This window comes from Musca vetustissima, unplaced genomic scaffold (genome assembly GCF_032173495.1).
Source record: "Musca vetustissima isolate MV318-11 ecotype Yass unplaced genomic scaffold, APGP_CSIRO_Mvet_v1 utg29865, whole genome shotgun sequence".
NCBI classification, from domain to species: domain Eukaryota; kingdom Metazoa; phylum Arthropoda; class Insecta; order Diptera; family Muscidae; genus Musca; species Musca vetustissima.
In genome coordinates, this window is record NW_026879333.1 from 225,661 (window position 1) to 244,175 (window position 18,515).

Below are 18,515 nucleotides of genomic sequence, written 5' to 3' on the forward strand. Positions count from 1 at the left end.
ATATCATTGGCTACTCTGTTGGGTCTTTATCAAATAATTTATAAAGATTGTGGCATTGTTAATATGATAAAAAAGTTTTGGACCTTGGATAATGTAGATCAGCATTAGGTGAGGAAGTGAAGCATTTAAGTCTTGTTTTTGTGAAAAAATTGTATAAGTTTATTTACATAACAATTTCTGATTATATTCAATAGATAAATTGACATTTAAATGAGTGGAAATACACTGAACTTTTTTTTCTTTTTGTTACACATTACATTAACAATAAATAATAAAGCTATTTGCTCGATTTGATTGTTTTCACTATTCTCGTTCTTTTTTTAAGTAGCATCAGGTCATGACTTTTCCACATTCTTTTTGTAGAACAACCTTAGAGCATCCCATTGTTTGGTGTGCAACAATATGTGAGGTCGACAGTTACGCATATGTTCTACAGCTTTTTCAGGTGTCCAGCCATTTTTCTGAAAATACAAATGTAATGAGTTATTAATAAGAATATATGTGTAAATAAAACATGTTGCTAAGTAATTTAATATCGCTGATTCAACGTGAAAAGGAAATAAGTTTACTTTTTCTCAAAATTGAGATTTTGATATAGAAATTTGCAATAAGGAAAAATACATCGATTTATTAAAAATACAGTAAGGAAAGTAGTAAATTGGACGGAGCCGACTTTTTGATACCCTTTACCACTTTGGGTATATACAAAAGATGCTCATACGTACTCCTTTAGATAGAATAGCATGACATATTGGAGGACCATTGAAATGGAATCAGATAAAATTAACAACGTGACAGTAGGGTTCTCCATTTACATAAAATCGGGCGAAACTATATATGAGAGCTATATCTAAATCTGTACCGATTTTAACAAAATTTCGCATATATGAATCTAGACCTAATTCAGTATTCTGTGCAATCTCAATCGGACAAATATTGGGAGTTTGGTACACCATTTACAAAAAATCGGACGAAACTATATATGGGAGCTATATTCAAAAAAATTTGGGATACATCAATCTGCACCTAATTAAGTACTCTGTGCAAAATTTTGTTTCAATCGGACCAATATTGGCAGTATGGTGCTCCATTTACATAAAATCTGAACCGATTTCAACAAAACTTATCATATATCAATCTGGACCTAATTCTGTACTCTGTGCAAAATTTTGTCTCAGCCGGACCAATATTGAAAGTATTGTTATTCATTTACATAAAATCGTACGAAACTATATATGCGAGCTATATTTAATTCTGAACCGATTTCATATGGCATATTTCAATCTGGGCCTAATTGTGCTCTGTACAAAAATTTGTCCCAATCGGACCAATATTGTGAGTTTGATGCACCATTTACAAAAAATCGGACGAAACTATATATGGGAGCTATATCTAAATCTGAACCGTTTTTTTCAATTTCAATAGGGTTCGACCTTAGGCCAAATAAGTGACATGTGCCAAATTTCATCAAAATCGAATCATAAATGCCACCTGTACTTTGTTCACAAAAATGCATGGACGGACAGACTGACTGACATGCTTAAATCGACTCAGAAAGTGATTCTATGCATATTCTCAAAAACAACCATGTGTCTATCTCGTTTCTTTTTGCCTGTTACAAACATATGCACAAAGACATAATACCCTGTACCACAGTGTGGTGAAGTGTATAAAAATCTGCAATTATCTCATTTGTTGTAGTGATGCGTAAGGGCGCTAAGTCCAATTTATCACATGTCGCTGGTTGTTTTTTGTGTCCTCTGTAAAATTTTAAAATATGGACTTTACATGTTATGCCAGTAATATGTGACAATGGACATCATATGTAATGTTATAAATAAATAAATCACTGTTTAACAAAATTATCTCTCCTATACACAAGAAACCTACCTCAAGATATTTACTATAATTATTGTAAAAATAAACAATATTATTACCATTCATTGACCTTTGATATCGATAAAGTTTTTTTTTATATTATCAAAAGCTACATATAATTATTGTATGTAATTAGTTAATGTGAGAAAGGTGTGTTGTGTTCTTTAGTAATGGAACAAATCTTCGTTATCTTCCCCGTATGCCCTGTACACATTGTTTTCAACACAGCCAATGTAGCAAAAATGTGTTTGTACGCGAAGGTGAGAATACACTGTGTTTATTTTTATCTTCATTTGGATCTGCGTTCAGGTCTCTGGACCTTTTTCGCAAATGAATTTGCACTATTGTTGGTTCATGGAGCTTTTCATATAATTCGTGCCAAACGATGTAAGAACTTAGTGTTATTTATGATCGGAAAACACATCTGTTGTCCATTAAGATTTTAATATCTTTTTATCTTCAAGCACTCAATTACTGCTCGAAACTCCACCTGAAGGAGCGTTTTGTAGTCTGGTAGATGGAGTGATCTTTCAGTTGTCATTTATTCTATAAAAGTCTGAGGCAAGTCTTTTCTGCTAGACACGATTCAATTTCATGTGGGTATTGTAGAATGTTTTAGGTTTGTCTACATAATGAATTTGAACGAAAACCCTAAAAAAATCAATGTATTGTGAATATTAATTAAGCCCTAAAATCTATAAATAGTAATAGCTTCTTCGTTGATGTAAAACCCATGAATAGTTTCGTGAATTCCATGAACAATCACACGATCAGCCAAAGCCAAATTTAGACAATCGGCCATTCAAAACTAAGTCTGTATTCTGGCCTACAATTATTTAATTCTTAGCATCAAAATGGAAATTATCTGAATCTCTGTACAGTAGTCGATTTAGAAACAAAACACTTGTGGTTTTGTTTGTTTGTTTTTTTTTTTTCATATACAAAGTGTTAATTTTTATATACAAAAAATCATAATATTTAATTTATTATTACTCACCATCATTAAATAACAACCAACCAATGTTGCACTACGTGTTCGACCAGCCTTGCAGTGAACATAAACGGTGCCAATATTTTCCGGACTAGAAGTGGTGCTTAAATTCTTTATACGATTATCTTGAGGTAGAAATTTATTAATAAATTCAACACCCTTAAACAGTTTCTCTTGGCAAGGTGACTCAAAAATGTCTGTGGTGGCCAACTGTAAAAATTCTACTCCCAATAGCTGCCATTTGGGGGCATTATTTGAAAATACAGTTAATTCATAATCCTCGTTCATGGATACGACAGCCTTCATATTTTCCTTTTTGATTAACTATAAAAGACAAATTGTAAATTTAAGGTTTTATTCAATACACAATATCTTCGTTTACAAACAAAAACTTACATCATTTGCTTGAGAGCGAAATGGTAAAGCGCCCAAGATGACATTTTCATCGATACGATCATACCAATTACGTGCGGTGGCCTTTTCCATTAACACATTGTACAACAATGTGGGATAAAAGGAGACTCGGGCAAACATGGCAGCCTTTTATTGGGTTATAATAAAAATAATAATAATAGAGGTATATTTGTTTACACAAAATTAATGGAAATTCTTTTAAGAAAAATAAAAGTGATTTAGAAAACTTTCACTAGCAGCACCATGCAGCCGATTTAAACATTTGAAAATTGACAAGTTTCCAAAGCTAAGTCGTTTGGATGTTAACAGTTGAGATTGTTAATTGAAACTGGTTTGAAAAAGTTTATCATACCACGAATACCATCCATTCTCTAAGCCTATGGCGCTGGTGGTGAAAGCTTCGCCACAAACATTACTACTATGAAACAACACACTTGTTGGACATTTCAACACACTCAACCTACAGACAGACAGTCAGTCAGTAAGTTTGTAGTGTTTCATTCATTCATTGAACTGTTGTCCAACAAGATATGTATCGTCCGTCGTATCTTGGATACTTACACTCATTTCCATGCCTTTGTTTATATGCGTTTGCGTCACAAAGAACGATGCAGCTCCAACTAGAAAAGCACAAATAATTATAATGTACATTTTTGTCATGGAATGTTTTGTTGTTGTTGGATTGTTCTTGGTATAGAATTTAAATGAATTGTGGATTTACATAATCTTACAAATTCAAATGGAGTCTTATAAACTTCGACTTCTGATTAAAAAAAAAATGGGGAATGAGAATTTGTGTCAGCGAGGCACAACTCAACGACGAAACGCGTAAAATATCAAACAGCTGTTGTCGCATGTCATTGTGCATTGTGACATTTAAACACAATGGAAACGTTAGACGACCAAAAAGGGGTTTGGCGACATGTGGAGTGTATATTAAATAAAATAAAGTTGTCAATCCGCTTGAAACAAATTGAAATATTCAACGGTTCTGATTAAAATATAATTCTATACCAATTTATACCTGTCCCTATGTACCGTACTTCAAGAATCTACTATTTTTTTACTACGATAATGATTTTTTCTTTATGATATTGAAGAAAATAGTAAAATATCGTAGATTATTGCAGTACAGACCAATGTATGTATATTTTTACTACTCCTAGGATCTTTGGTATTGAAAATGGGATATATCGGTTGGTATGCCCCCATGTAATGGTACCGCCCAATATTCGGCATTTAGGGAGTTTGGGCACGTTTTTTTTATTTAATTGCCTATAACCTGGTATGTTGACTTTTTATTGTCACATCTTCCAACAAAAAATATGAATATAGTTCAACTTCTTATGATAGTCCCCATGTAACGGTATTCTTCCATTATTACAGGGTAGGGCACAGCTACCAACTGATTACAATTTTTTCTTCGTGCTTTCGTCCTTTATTACAATTTCCTATATCCGGAACTTAGTTCTACCATCAGCAAGTATGTTACTTGACTGACAGCCTTCTCATAGACGTGATTTTACATAATACGGAATTTATTTATGGACGTTTACTATTTATTATTAACCTTGTGATTGTTGTAATGAAGGTCATGAAAGGTTGAAGACTTTTTTAATATTATTTTTCTGGCTATATAAGCCATAGATTTTTTTAAATATTTATCTTTCTCTGACGCCCTTAAAAGGCGAAGATTTTTTAAATATTATTTCTGAGGACCTTACAAGGCAAAGGTTTTTCTATATATTTTTTTCTGAGGACGTTTCAAATCGAGTTTTCAGAGTATATGGCGCTGGTGTTTTTAATAATATTTGTGAGTTTTCAGAATCTATGGCGTAGATTTTTTAAATAATATTATTATAGACGCTTAAACATATTTTTTACAACTCCACGCCTTATTATACACCCTCATGGCAACCCTTTTAATTTGGAACTCATCTATTAATTTCAAATTGTTTGAAAAGTAAATTCCACCAAGTGTTATACATGTCGAATGGCATATTAAAAAAAAAATTCTGTAAATAAATATCTAATTTTTTTTGATTAATATTGTTCTTAAGATATAACTATAGATGTTACAACTTATGTTCTGTTCCCGTACTGCAAGAATCTACTATATTTTACTATTTTCTTCGATATCATAAAGGAAAATTCGTTATCGTAGTAAAAAGTAGTTAATTCTTGCAGTACGAGAACAGACCATTATATTTATAGATTATAGAGGCCGGGAACTTCAACATTTTTGCAGTACAGGAACAGACCACTAGTGTTTACACCGTTTATGACGGGGAACGATAACATTTTCCCCTTTAAATGTAATTTTTTTTACTACAATGGCGAATTTTCCTTTATGTTATAGGAAAAAAGGTAAACATTATTAGATTCTTGCAGTGCGGGAACAGGCCACATATACATTTTTGTCATGTCAAACAATTATACAATAAACAGGTCGTGTCAGAAGCAATCGTTATCGACAATTTTGGAGTAAAATCCCCCATACTGTCAAATGTTTTGTTTATGTTTTCACACAATTTAGTCAAAATCGAAAGCATTTTGACAGCTCGGATGAAATCATCTGGCCTTATCGGACGACCTTATTATTGGAACATGTGTCAAACGAAATATGTTTGTTGTAATCGATTGTTGATGCGGCGATTAATCGAAACTCGACTTAGGTATCCCTAGTTTTATTTTCACAGTTTTGTATGGTCCACGTCAAACTAAATCGAAAAATTCATTAAAAGTGCCGCATTTAACACAGATAAATAAATAATTTAACCAAAAATTAACGAAAACAAAATAAGATCGCCTGAAAATGGTTAGCTTAATTAACACAATCGATACCGGCCATGAAGATATGATTCACAATGCCGTTCTAGATTATTATGGAATGCATTTGGCAACATGTTCATCGGATGGTTCGGTGAAAATATTCGATGTTAAGAACCGTAATCAGGTTTTGGTTGCTGATCTAAAGGGTCATCAGGGTCCAGTGTGGCAAGTAGCATGGGCCCATCCAAAGTTTGGCAATATATTGGCTTCGTGTTCCTACGATCGTAAGGTGATAGTTTGGAAAGAAGGTGGTGCCAACGACTGGACAAAACTGTAAGTACATTTCAGCGGAAGGAATGAACAAAATGATGTCATTAATTTGTTTTTGTTTTAGTTATGAGTACAGCAACCATGATTCTTCTGTTAATTCTGTGGCATTTGCTCCCTCCGAATATGGCCTTATGTTGGCTTGCGGCAGTTCAGATGGTTCCATATCCATTTTGACATGCAACACAGAGTATGGCGTGTGGGATTGTAAAAAGATACCAAATGCCCATACAATTGGTTGCAATGCTGTTACATGGTGTCCCTCCACTGTACCAGAGCCCGCATTCGACCAAAAATCTTCCACACGCAGTGCCGGTATTAAGCGTTTGGCTAGTGGTGGTTGTGATAACTGTGTTAAAATCTGGCGGGAAGAGAGCGATCGTTGGGTAGAAGAAAGTCGTTTGGAAGCCCATTCCGATTGGGTACGTGATGTCGCCTGGGCACCCTCAATTGGTTTGCCACGTTCACAAATTGCCTCAGCATCCCAAGATCGTCACGTTATCATCTGGAATAGTACTGATTTTACAACATGGTCACCAACGATTTTACACACATTCGACGATGTTGTGTGGTCCGTCAGTTGGTCAATGACAGGAAATATTTTGGCCGTAACTGGTGGAGACAATAAAGTAACCCTCTGGAAGGAAAATAATGAAAATCAATGGACCTGTATCAATGACGATGCTTCGGTGGCAGGTGGCCAACAATCCGAACAACGAACATTGTGAATTGGCGATGCCAGCCGCCCTGCCAACGCACGATGTGTTTAGTTAAGTGGTAAATAGGAACAGCAAAAATATGGTTGCGTTCAACGTCTCCTTATCTCTAACTTCTCAAAGAACGACTAAAAAAAATAACACAATGGTGACAACGAACGAGACAAATCACATCAAACATGTTTTGTTTGTATTGAAAGAGTACCATTGCATTTCATTATTATTCTAAACTTAATGATAAGAAATTCCATTAAAATATTCCCATATATACACAAACATATTTTGTCTTAGTTTTCTTTTTGTGTTTTTGTTTTTTTTTCGGTATAGTAGAGTTTATGTTCATGTAGAATCCAAGAATAGTTTTTTTGTTTTAAATTATACATTTAATAATGAACCTCTATACATAGAACACCCAGATAAATACATTAATGTTTATATATTCTGAAATATTTAGGAGTTAACGTTCCTTGAGATATATGTCGAAAAAAATAGTTATGTATATGGCCAAGACTAACGAAAGAATTGTATAAGAAACCTTTATAAATAAATGAAAATAAAATCTATTAAATTTTATGAGGCTTTTAATTCATAAGGATGTGAAAATTTAGAGTCTTCGCATTCGTACTGATGGATTATAGGTATTTTGTCCTATACTCCATCTCATGATGGGAGTATAAAAAGTTCGGTCCTGAAATAATTCAGAACGTCTTTTGAGTTCTGTTCAAATCTGTATTTCGCTCACATAAAATGTATAACGGCTTAAACTAAAAATCTTTCCCTTTTGAATATTTTTTTGAGGTAGGTTGATCAAAGTTACTTCTCCCGAAAAAATTAGTGTCTTACAGAAATGTGATTATTGGTTATAGAAACTTTCATACATACTCTGAACATAATTTCAATAGTCAATAGCAATGGACATTATTGTGGAAATAACTTAACCATTAGTAGTAATGTTTACCTCCTGTTTTTGTTGGTATAGCTTACGGAAATTGTAATCGGGTTTTTGCGCGTTTTATATTCGCTAATGAGCTAGGCCATAATGTATTGATGGCATGTTCCTAATGTAAACATTTCAAATGGCGATTATAACTTTGGTGGAAAGGTCAGATGTCTTATTGGTTTTTCATGCACTTCCTTATTGAAAAAAATAAATATTAGAGCATGGAAATAAAATAAGTAGTGAAAAGAAAAGAGTGTGTTATGGGTGTGTTAAAATATTAAACCTTTTTATCCGATAAAACGTAAAAACATATTCTTAAAAAGTTTTAGGCATTTGGACCTTTTAATCTTGAAAACATATTGTTAAACCAGTAAGGAAAGTAGTAAAGTCGGACGGGGCCGACTATATGATACCCTTCACAACTTTGAGTATATTCTACATATGTATCCTAACAGACGACGCGTTTTTGTTATACATCTATATCTGAACCGATTTCAGGGAAACTTGCAGAGTCTAATTTATATTACAGCAGTACGTTGTGTCAATCAATTCGGACCTAAAAAATCTTAAAAATATATTCATAAAAATCTACGCCTTTAGATCTAAGAAATCTTCTGGTAATACATTTGCAAAAGCTTTAACAAAATTTTAATGAAAACTTTCCGACTGGGCTTAAAACGATTTTTAAACCAGTGAGCGGAGCAGTATAGTCGGACGGGGCCGACCATATGATACCCTACATAACTTCCACGAAAAACTAACTTTCTGTGGATCTATATTCTGAGCTTGGGCAATATTTCGCGATATTTAAACCATCTGGACCAACTAGAGGCCGACAATTATTACTAATGTTCAGTACAGCCCTTCTAATTACTTGTCCACATTCCCTTCCCTTGCGTTGTGATCTTCTTATTTCCATTGGAGCCTATAGATCGACTGGAAAAAAACACAAAAAATTAAGTTTGCGGTCCACATCATCGTCACCGACAATTGTAGGCGTTATCCTTGACCATAACTGGAACTTCATTCATTTTAAAGCGATCAGCGCTATTTAAGTGTAACTCCCACATCTGAGTACATACGACCATATAATTGGTATCAATTTAAAGGTCAACCACTGCCAACAACTTTTCGGGTCTATGTCCTTCAAGGGTAAATCTATACGCTATAGAATACAAATTTTGTATTTTTTCACACAAAAGTCAGGGTCCATTTGATTCGCTAAATATTGACCGATCGTTATCAAAACAGGCTTGCTTATTCTTTGGCCCGATTCCCTTCTCTATGTTTGTAACAGACAAATATAAACGAGATAGACACACTGTTCTTTTTGACAAAATGCATAGAATCACTTTCTGAGTCGATATATGCATGTCCGTCCGTCTGTCTGTCCATCGGTTCAGATTTAGATATACTTCCCATATATATTTTGGTCCGATTTTATGTAAATGGAGCACTAAAGTCGCTATATATCATACGATTTGCACGAAATTTGACATAGCGGAATGAATTAGGTCTAGAATGATATATCATACCCTTTACCCATTTGGTAAAGATGCATCCTAACAGACCTTTCATTTTTGAAGGACCATTGACATGAAAGTGGACTACTTTAAATGTATGATATGTGTCTATATGTGAACCGACTTAACCGAACGATTAATAACCGGATACATTTGTAAATGTATATTAAACTAGCGGGCCCGGCAAACGTTGTCTTGCATAGCATTATTGTTGATGTATAATTTACAAATATAATTCAAGATAGCCCAATATTAAGCTACACTCCACGATTTAAGATATTGCTCTGAAATTTACACATACATTGCTACTACTCCTGTGAATAAAAAACACCATCCCAGAAATTATGGACTATAGATTAACGTTTTAGAAATACGTCATAATTATTTCCCGTTCAATTTTCGGTATGTTGAAGTTCTTATTCCCGTTTTCCAACCTGAGATATACTTCTCAATTATTTGTGATAAAAATGATATATCCTTGAAAAAAAAAAATATCTCAATTATTTGTTGTATTCTCCTAAAAATGTTTTAATACAATGTCAATCCAATTGAAAAAAATATTTAGATAATAAAATAAATATTTAGAAAATTTTCAATAATTGACAAATGTAGGCTTAAAGGAATGATACGCTACCGATTTTCGCCAAAAAAAAAATAACAACTACGACGTGGTGCAATTCAAATAGCTCGATACTAAATTCGTGAAAATGTCAATATGTTGCAAAATACTTTTTGCAAAATTTTCACGGTTTTTGAATTTTTCTCACCTTTTAAACCTTTCCTGGAGCTCCACGAACTTTTCAACATTCAACATTGCCGGCCCGGCAAACGTTGTCTTGCATAGCAATATTGTTGATGTATAATTCACATAGCGATAGCCCAATATTAAATTATCTTTAAGATAGTGCTCTGAAATTTGCACATACATTGAAATTGCGCAGAAAGTGTCCGTACCAAGTATTATCAATATTGGTCCATGTTTCGGTGTACCGCCCATATTCGGTGAATAAAAAACATCATTCCAGGAATTTTGCACTACAACTTAACGTTAAAAAACTCCATAATTATTTTCAGTTCAATTTTCGGTATGTGGAATTTCTTACTCCCGTTTTCCAACATGGACGGAGCTTTTCGTATAACCTTCAAGTCGCTACGTCATCGCTAATTTTTATAAAATTGCTGGCTTTAGTTTGTTGTTCCCTTTCCAGTTGAGCTTAATGATAGATTTTTGCAAAGAAGATATCTCGTATATTACACTGTGATAAATATTTTTGGTGTCGGATATATGCGAGTGTTAAAAAGTGGCATAGCAAAATTTCAGGAACTGTAAGAAACAACATGTTCCTATTATTATTATTTTCAAACAAATTAATCAAGGGCATGGATCTTAGAATCAGAATACCCTGAATGGACACGAACTCGATTAAGAATCTCTTCTGATTTTCCATCCTTGCATTAGTCCCAAAATGTATGTACTTGCATTCTATGGACGACCTTAGTCAGGTCGTCTTCTCCTCGGCATCTTAACGTTATTAATTAATGACGTTAAGATGCCGAACAATAGTGTAACTATGACAGGGTCACTATCTCAAAGGATCACAAAAGTAAAGAAAGTTCTCGCGCACGTATCGGTAATCGAAAAAATTTTAAATTTATCAAACTTAAAAAAAAAAATTCTGACAAAAAAAGCAAATTGAATGTATGAATCTACATTTTATTTAGAAAACATTTGTATGGGAAATATAAAAGTCAGCTTTTTAGAGATTTCCCGACATTTATTCGATCTTTTCTCACCTTTTAAACCTTCCCTGAACCTCCACAAACATTTCAAGACTAAGATAACAAAAATCCGTTCAGCCGTTCTCGAGTTTTAGCGAGACTAACGAACAGCAATTCATTTATATATGTATGTATGTATATATGTATATACATATGTACATACATATATAGATTTCTTGTTTCGTTTATAATTCATCGAAATAATCACTTCCAAACCCATAAAATATCATATCATTTTTGATCAGCGTGAAATTCTATGACGATTTAAGCATGACCGTCTGTCTGTTGTCAAGCCCCTAAACGACAACATAGAGTTGTCGATTACAGGCTAGTCAAGTTCGAAGATGAGCTATATCGGCCCGCGCATAGGCATATAAGGGTACCCTCAACTTTGGGGTTTCGCTTAAATTTGGTGCAATGGGTTCTTATTGGGTATCAAAGGGGGTTCTTGAGCATGCTTTTCAACCGAATTCGGTGAAATTTGGTACAATGGATTCTTCTTTGGTACATTAATCGACACACATGTTCTCGGTAAGCTATTCATGATGCTACAACACAGAGTGCTGTTGAAGATATAATCTCCAGTTCATCCACAATCATCAGTTCATTATTTAGAGCACCCTTTAATTCTTTGGTGCACAATTTGCTAAAAATCGGACGAACATATGGGACCTATATCTAAATCTAAACCGATTGGAACACTTTTGGCTATCATAACTTCAATACGTCGTGCAAAATTTTGTGCCAATCGGACTAAATGTGACTCTTTGGTGCAGCATTTGCTAAAACATCGGACGAAAATATATATGGGAGCTATATATAAATTTGACCCGATTTTTCCCAATTTCAATAGGGTTCGTCCCTGGCCCAAATAAATGCGCTGTGCCAAATTTCATCCAATTCGGATAATAAATGCGACCTGCATTTTGTTTTTAATTTAACATAGGCAGGCAAAAGAACCATGGGTCTATCTCGTTGCCTTTTTTCTTGTTACAAACATATGCACAAAGACATAATACCCTGTACCACAGTGTGGTAAAGGGTATAAAAATACACGTCTTGAGCCTAATCAAATTCTCAAAATATTCACGCCTTTGGACTTAAAATTCCACATCTTTGGCCCTAAAAAAATTGATTCGATAAACCTAAAAAACTTCACACTTTCGATCTTAATACACCTTTAGACTAGAATTCCAAGTGAAAAATATTCAAATCAATTAATTTTTCAATTAAAAAATACATGTCCCCACTTTTTTCAATCTAAAAAAATTATTTTCAACTATCATCCCCCGGCATCGTTGATAGGAATGACAGGGTGATTTCCATTAACCTTTTGACAGAAAACCATATAACCCAAACACTTGATGGTAATCATATCGAAAGTGCGAGGTGTAGATTTCGTTTTTTTTTTGTGAAAATTAAAGAAAATCGCCTACACTAGGCTAACAAAAATAATAAACGAGGGTGGTAAAAAGTCATTTACACGTTCCTTAGCTAGTTTGGAATACGACTATATGGTATTTGAAACAACAACGACGTCGTCGTTGACTAAACTAACGACGGCAACGATTAATATTTAATCAAAATAAGAACACAAATCGGGCAGGAACAACAAGCAAACAAAAAAACAACAACAAAAGAAGAAGGACATTACAACAATTCTTTGTTTTGTGCAAAAATTCAGTTGTGGGAAATTTATGTGCATGTATTAGGGTGGAACGAATTTTTGATATACTCTCCAGCATGAGGTGGATATTCAAAAAAAGTCAAGCGGGATCTTAAATGGGGGCTATACCATTTGGAATTGTTTACCAGCAGGTTTGATATCCTCTGTGAAAAATACTAATTTACCGACTCTCAGGAAGGGTTAGGACCTTGAATATATCGAACATGTAGTGAAATAGGAAAACTATGTATGTTGAACATGTAGTGGTTAGGAAACTATGTCAAAACATGGGCCCATATTAAAATCGTTCTATAAAGAAGAGTTCTACTACGAATACAAATACATAACACTTGAACCCTCAAACTACCAAAAATGAGACCGGTCCTAATAAGGAGGACTATGTCGAAACTTGAACCTTCCCTTACTATTGCTAGAGACATCCTAATAAATGTAACAGTAATTCTTCCAGGTCCCATTTCTTGGTATGCTGAAATTTTATAAGAGGATTTCTCTTCCTATTAAGAAAAGCTAATAAGGCCACTATATTTTGGCGTGTGTGCTGTTGTTGTTGTACATACATGCCAGTATTATATTTAATAATTCACGCGAATCACGGCAATAAACTAAATAGACGAAACGTGTACGCATTGACTACATTCCCCTTTTGCAGGAAATGTTTGTACAGTTACATTGGGTGGAGACAATAGAGTTGTTCAATGTTCTGGGGGGAGATTGGTTTGCTAATTTCATATTACAAAATTGAGCAGATGAATGGTATTTGCCAAATCTAGATGGTTTTTCGATAGAGAATAGTTAATTTTGGAAAAGTAAACAACCTTCAGACTCCATTTAGATGGTCTATAAAGACTTCCTTCAGCTCGTCTATAAAGACTCCCGTCAGTTCGTCTATAAAGACTTCCTTCAGCTCGTCTATAAAGACTCCCGTCAGTTCGTCTATAAAGACTCCCTTCAGCTCGTCTATAAAGACTCCCTTCAGCTCGTCTATAAATACTCCCTTCAGCTCGTCTATAAAGACTTCCTTCAGCTCGTCTATAAAGACTCTCTTCAGCTCGTCTATAAAGACTCTCTTCAGCTCGTCTATAAAGACTCCCTTCAGCTCGTCTATAAAGACTTCCTTCAGCTCGTCTATAAAGACTCCCTTCAGCTCGTATATAAAGACTTCCTTCAGCTCGTCTATAAAGACTCCCTTCAGCTCGTCTATAAAGACTCCCTTCAGCTCGTCTATAAAGACTCCCTTCAGCTCGTCTATAAAGACTCCCTTCAGCTCGTCTATAAAGACTCCCTTCAGCTCGTCTATAAAGACTCCCTTCAGCTCGTCTATAAAGACTCCCGTCAGCTCGTCTATAAAGACTCCCTTCAGCTCGTCTATAAAGACTCCCTTTAGCTCGTCTATAAAGACTCCCTTCAGCTCGTCTATAAAGACTCCCTTCAGCTCGTCTATAAAGACTCCCTTCAGCTCGTCTATAAAGACTCCCTTCAGCTCGTCTATAAAGACTCCCTTCAGCTCGTCTATAAAGACTCCCTTCAGCTCGTCTATAAAGACTCCCTTCAGCTCGTCTATAAAGACTCCCTTCAGCTCGTCTATAAAGACTCCCTTCAGCTCGTCTATAAAGACTCCCTTCAGCTCGTCTATAAAGACTCCCTTCAGCTCGTCTATAAAGACTCCCTTCAGCTCGTCTATAAAGACTCCCTTCAGCTCGTCTATAAAGACTCCCTTCAGCTCGTCTATAAAGACTCCCTTCAGCTCGTCTATAAAGACTCCCTTCAGCTCGTCTATAAAGACTCCCTTCAGCTCGTCTATAAAGACTCCATTCAGCTCGTCTATAAAGACTCCATTCAGCTCGTCTATAAAGACTCCATTCAGCTCGTCTATAAAGACTCCATTCAGCTCGTCTATAAAGACTCCATTCAGCTCGTCTATAAAGACTCCATTCAGCTCGTCTATAAAGACTCCATTCAGCTCGTCTATAAAGACTCCATTCAGCTCGTCTATAAAGACTCCATTCAGCTCGTCTATAAAGACTCCATTCAGCTCGTCTATAAAGACTCCATTCAGCTCGTCTATAAAGACTCCATTCAGCTCGTCTATAAAGACTCCATTCAGCTCGTCTATAAAGACTCCATTCAGCTCGTCTATAAAGACTCCATTCAGCTCGTCTATAAAGACTCCATTCAGCTCGTCTATAAAGACTCCATTCAGCTCGTCTATAAAGACTCCATTCAGCTCGTCTATAAAGACTCCATTCAGCTCGTCTATAAAGACTCCCTTCAGCTCGTCTATAAAGACTCCCTTCAGCTCGTCTATAAAGACTCCCTTCAGCTCGTCTATAAAGACTCCCTTCAGCTCGTCTATAAAGACTCCCTTCAGCTCGTCTATAAAGACTCCCTTCAGCTCGTCTATAAAGACTCCCTTCAGCTCGTCTATAAAGACTCCCTTCAGCTCGTCTATAAAGACTCCCTTCAGCTCGTCTATAAAGACTCCCTTCAGCTCGTCTATAAAGACTCCCTTCAGCTCGTCTATAAAGACTCCCTTCAGCTCGTCTATAAAGACTCCCTTCTTACTTACTTAGCTGGCTTGTTACAGAACGGTTGTTCCATAAGCCGAGCTTAAAAAAGATTTCCAAGCGCGTCGGTCTTGTGCGCAAGTCCCCCAATTTGGAAGACCACGTTCCAAGATGTTGTTTTCTACTTGGTCTTTCCATCTAATTAGTGGCCTTCCCCTTCTACGGGAACCATCAGTAGGCTCATTATACCCTTCACCACACTGTGGTACAGGGTATTATGTCTTTGTACATATGTTTGTAACAGGCAAAAATAATCGAGATAGACCCATGGTTCCTTTTGAGAATATACAAAGAATCACTTTCTAAGTCGATTTATGCATGTCCGTCCGTCCGTCTGTCCGTCCGTCTGTCCGTCCGTCTGTCTGTCCATGTTAAATTGTAAACAAAGTACAGGTCGCATTTATGATCCGAATTGGATGAAATTTGGCATAGGTCACTTTTTCGGCCCAAGGACGAACCCTATTGAAATTGGCAAAAATCGGTTCAGATTTAGATATAGCTCCCATATATATATTTAACCGATTTAAAGTAAACGGTCCCTATATATCTTTCGATTTGCACGAAATTTGGTACAGCCTAATCATTTAGGTCTAGAATGATGTCTGCCAAGTTTCGTAAAAATCGGTCCAGATTTAGATATAGCTCCCATATATAGTTTCGTCCGATTTCATGTAAATGGTGCCCCAAAGTCCCTATATATCTTTCGATTTGCACGAAATTTGGCATAACGTACTGAATTGAGCCTAGAATGATGTCTGCCAACTTTCGAGAAAATCGGTCCAGATTTAGATATAGCTCCCATATAAAGTTTCGTCCGATTTCATGTAAATGGTGCCCCAAGGTCCCTATATATCTTTCGATTTGCACGAAATTTGGTACAGCCTAACCACTTAGGTGTAGAATGATGTCTGCCAAGTTTCGAGAAAATCGGTCCAGATTTAGATATAGCTCCCATATATAGTTTCGTCCGATTTCATGTAAATGGTGCCCCAAGGTCCCTATATATCTTTCGATTTGCACGAAATTTGGTACAGCCTAATCACTTAGGTCTAGAATGATGTCTGCCAAGTTTCGAGAAAATCGGTCCAGATTTAGATATAGCTCCCATATATAGTTTCGTCCGATTTCATGTAAATGGTGCCCCAAAGTCCCTATATATCTTTTGATTTGCACGAAATTTTTCATAACGTACTGAATTAAGCCTAGAGTGATGTCTGCAAAGTTTCGAGAAAATCGGTCCAGATTTAGATATAGTTCCCATATATAGTTTCGTCCGATTTCATGTAAATGGTGCCCCAAAGTGCCTATATATCTTTTGATTAGCTCGTCTATAAAGACTCCCTTCAGCTCGTCTATAAAGACTCCAGTTCAGCTCGTCTATAAAGACTCCCTTCAGCTCGTCTATAAAGACTCCCTTCAGCTCGTCTATAAAGACTCCCTTCAGCTCGTCTATAAAGACTCCCTTCAGCTCGTCTATAAAGACTCCCTTCAGCTCGTCTATAAAGACTCCCTTCAGCTCGTCTATAAAGACTCCCTTCAGCTCGTCTATAAAGACTCCCTTCAGCTCGTCTATAAAGACTCCCTTCAGCTCGTCTATAAAGACTCCCTTCAGCTCGTCTATAAAGACTCCCTTCAGCTCGTCTATAAAGACTCCCTTCAGCTCATCTATAAAGACTCCCTTCAGCTCGTCTATAAAGACTCACTTCAGCTCGTCTATAAAGACTCCCTGATTCAGCTCGTCTATAAAGACTACCTTCAGCTCGTCTATAAAGACTCCCTTCTTACTTACTTAGCTGGCTTGTTACAGAACGGTTGTTCCATAAGCCGAGCTTAAAAAAGATTTCCAAGCGCGTCGGTCTTGTGCGCAAGTCCCCCAATTTGGAAGACCACGTTCCAAGATGTTGTTTTCTACTTGGTCTTTCCATCTAATTAGTGGCCTTCCCCTTCTACGGGAACCATCAGTAGGCTCATTATACCCTTCACCACACTGTGGTACAGGGTATTATGTCTTTGTACACATGTTTGTAACAGGCAAAAATAATCGAGATAGACCCATGGTTCCTTTTGAGAATATACAAAGAATCACTTTCTAAGTCGATTTATGCATGTCCGTCCGTCCGTCTGTCCGTCTGTCCATGTTAAATTGTAAACAAAGTACAGGTCGCATTTATGATCCGAATTGGATGAAATTTGGCATAGGTCACTTTTTCGGCCCAAGGACGAACCCTATTGAAATTGGGAAAAATCGGTTCAGATTTAGATATAGCTCCCATATATATATTTAACCGATTTAAAGTAAACGGTCCCTATATATCTTTCGATTTGCACGAAATTTGGTACAGCCTAATCATTTACGTCTGGAATGATGTCTGCCAAGTTTCGTAAAAATCGGTCCAGATTTAGATATAGCTCCCATATATAGTTTCGTCCGATTTCATGTAAATGGTGCCCCAAAGTCCCTATATATCTTTCGATTTGCACGAAATTTGGCATAACGTACTGAATTGAGCCTAGAATGATGTCTGCCAACTTTCGAGAAAATCGGTCCAGATTTAGATATAGCTCCCATATAAAGTTTCGTCCGATTTCATGTAAATGGTGCCCCAAGGTCCCTATATATCTTTCGATTTGCACGAAATTTGGTACAGCCTAACCACTTAGGTGTAGAATGATGTCTGCCAAGTTTCGAGAAAATCGGTCCAGATTTAGATATAGCTCCCATATATAGTTTCGTCCGATTTCATGTAAATGGTGCCCCAAGGTCCCTATATATCTTTCGATTTGCACGAAATTTGGTACAGCCTAATCACTTAGGTCTAGAATGATGTCTGCCAAGTTTCGTGAAAATCGGTCCAGATTTAGATATAGCTCCCATATATAGTTTCGTCCGATTTCATGTAAATGGTGCCCCAAAGTCCCTATAT

General features: G+C 36.0%; 2 protein-coding genes across 2 annotated transcripts; one reads left to right on the plus strand and one right to left on the minus strand.

Moving 5' to 3' along the window:
• Nucleotides 1-321: 321 nt before the first annotated feature.
• Nucleotides 322-3,959, minus strand: LOC133324205 (phosphatidylglycerophosphatase and protein-tyrosine phosphatase 1). Its single transcript, XM_061533051.1, has 4 exons — nucleotides 3,845-3,959; nucleotides 3,266-3,409; nucleotides 2,876-3,193; nucleotides 322-461 (listed from the first exon to the last, which is right to left on the minus strand). The coding sequence occupies exons 1-4, from the start codon at nucleotides 3,941-3,943 to the stop codon at nucleotides 336-338; spliced, it is 687 nt and encodes a 228-aa protein (XP_061389035.1). The 5' UTR covers nucleotides 3,944-3,959; the 3' UTR covers nucleotides 322-335.
• Nucleotides 3,960-6,075: 2,116 nt separating this feature from the next.
• LOC133324208 (protein SEC13 homolog) lies at nucleotides 6,076-7,114 on the plus strand. Its single transcript, XM_061533053.1, has 2 exons — nucleotides 6,076-6,388; nucleotides 6,450-7,114. The coding sequence occupies exons 1-2, from the start codon at nucleotides 6,099-6,101 to the stop codon at nucleotides 7,108-7,110; spliced, it is 951 nt and encodes a 316-aa protein (XP_061389037.1). The 5' UTR covers nucleotides 6,076-6,098; the 3' UTR covers nucleotides 7,111-7,114.
• Nucleotides 7,115-18,515: the final 11,401 nt, after the last annotated feature.

Bases quoted from the DNA above. Each gene is read 5' to 3' on its own strand.
- LOC133324208 (XM_061533053.1), top strand. From the start codon at position 6,099: ATGGTTAGCTTAATTAACACAATCGATACCGGCCATGAAGATATGATT. The intron at 6,389-6,449 runs GTAAGTACATTT...TTTTTGTTTTAG, and splicing joins GCCAACGACTGGACAAAACT to TTATGAGTACAGCAACCATG.
- LOC133324205 (XM_061533051.1), bottom strand. From the start codon at position 3,943: ATGACAAAAATGTACATTATAATTATTTGTGCTTTTCTAGTTGGAGCT. The intron at 3,410-3,844 runs GTAAGTATCCAA...ACCCAATAAAAG, and splicing joins ACAAAGGCATGGAAATGAGT to GCTGCCATGTTTGCCCGAGT. The intron at 3,194-3,265 runs GTAAGTTTTTGT...TGTCTTTTATAG, and splicing joins TTCGCTCTCAAGCAAATGAT to TTAATCAAAAAGGAAAATAT.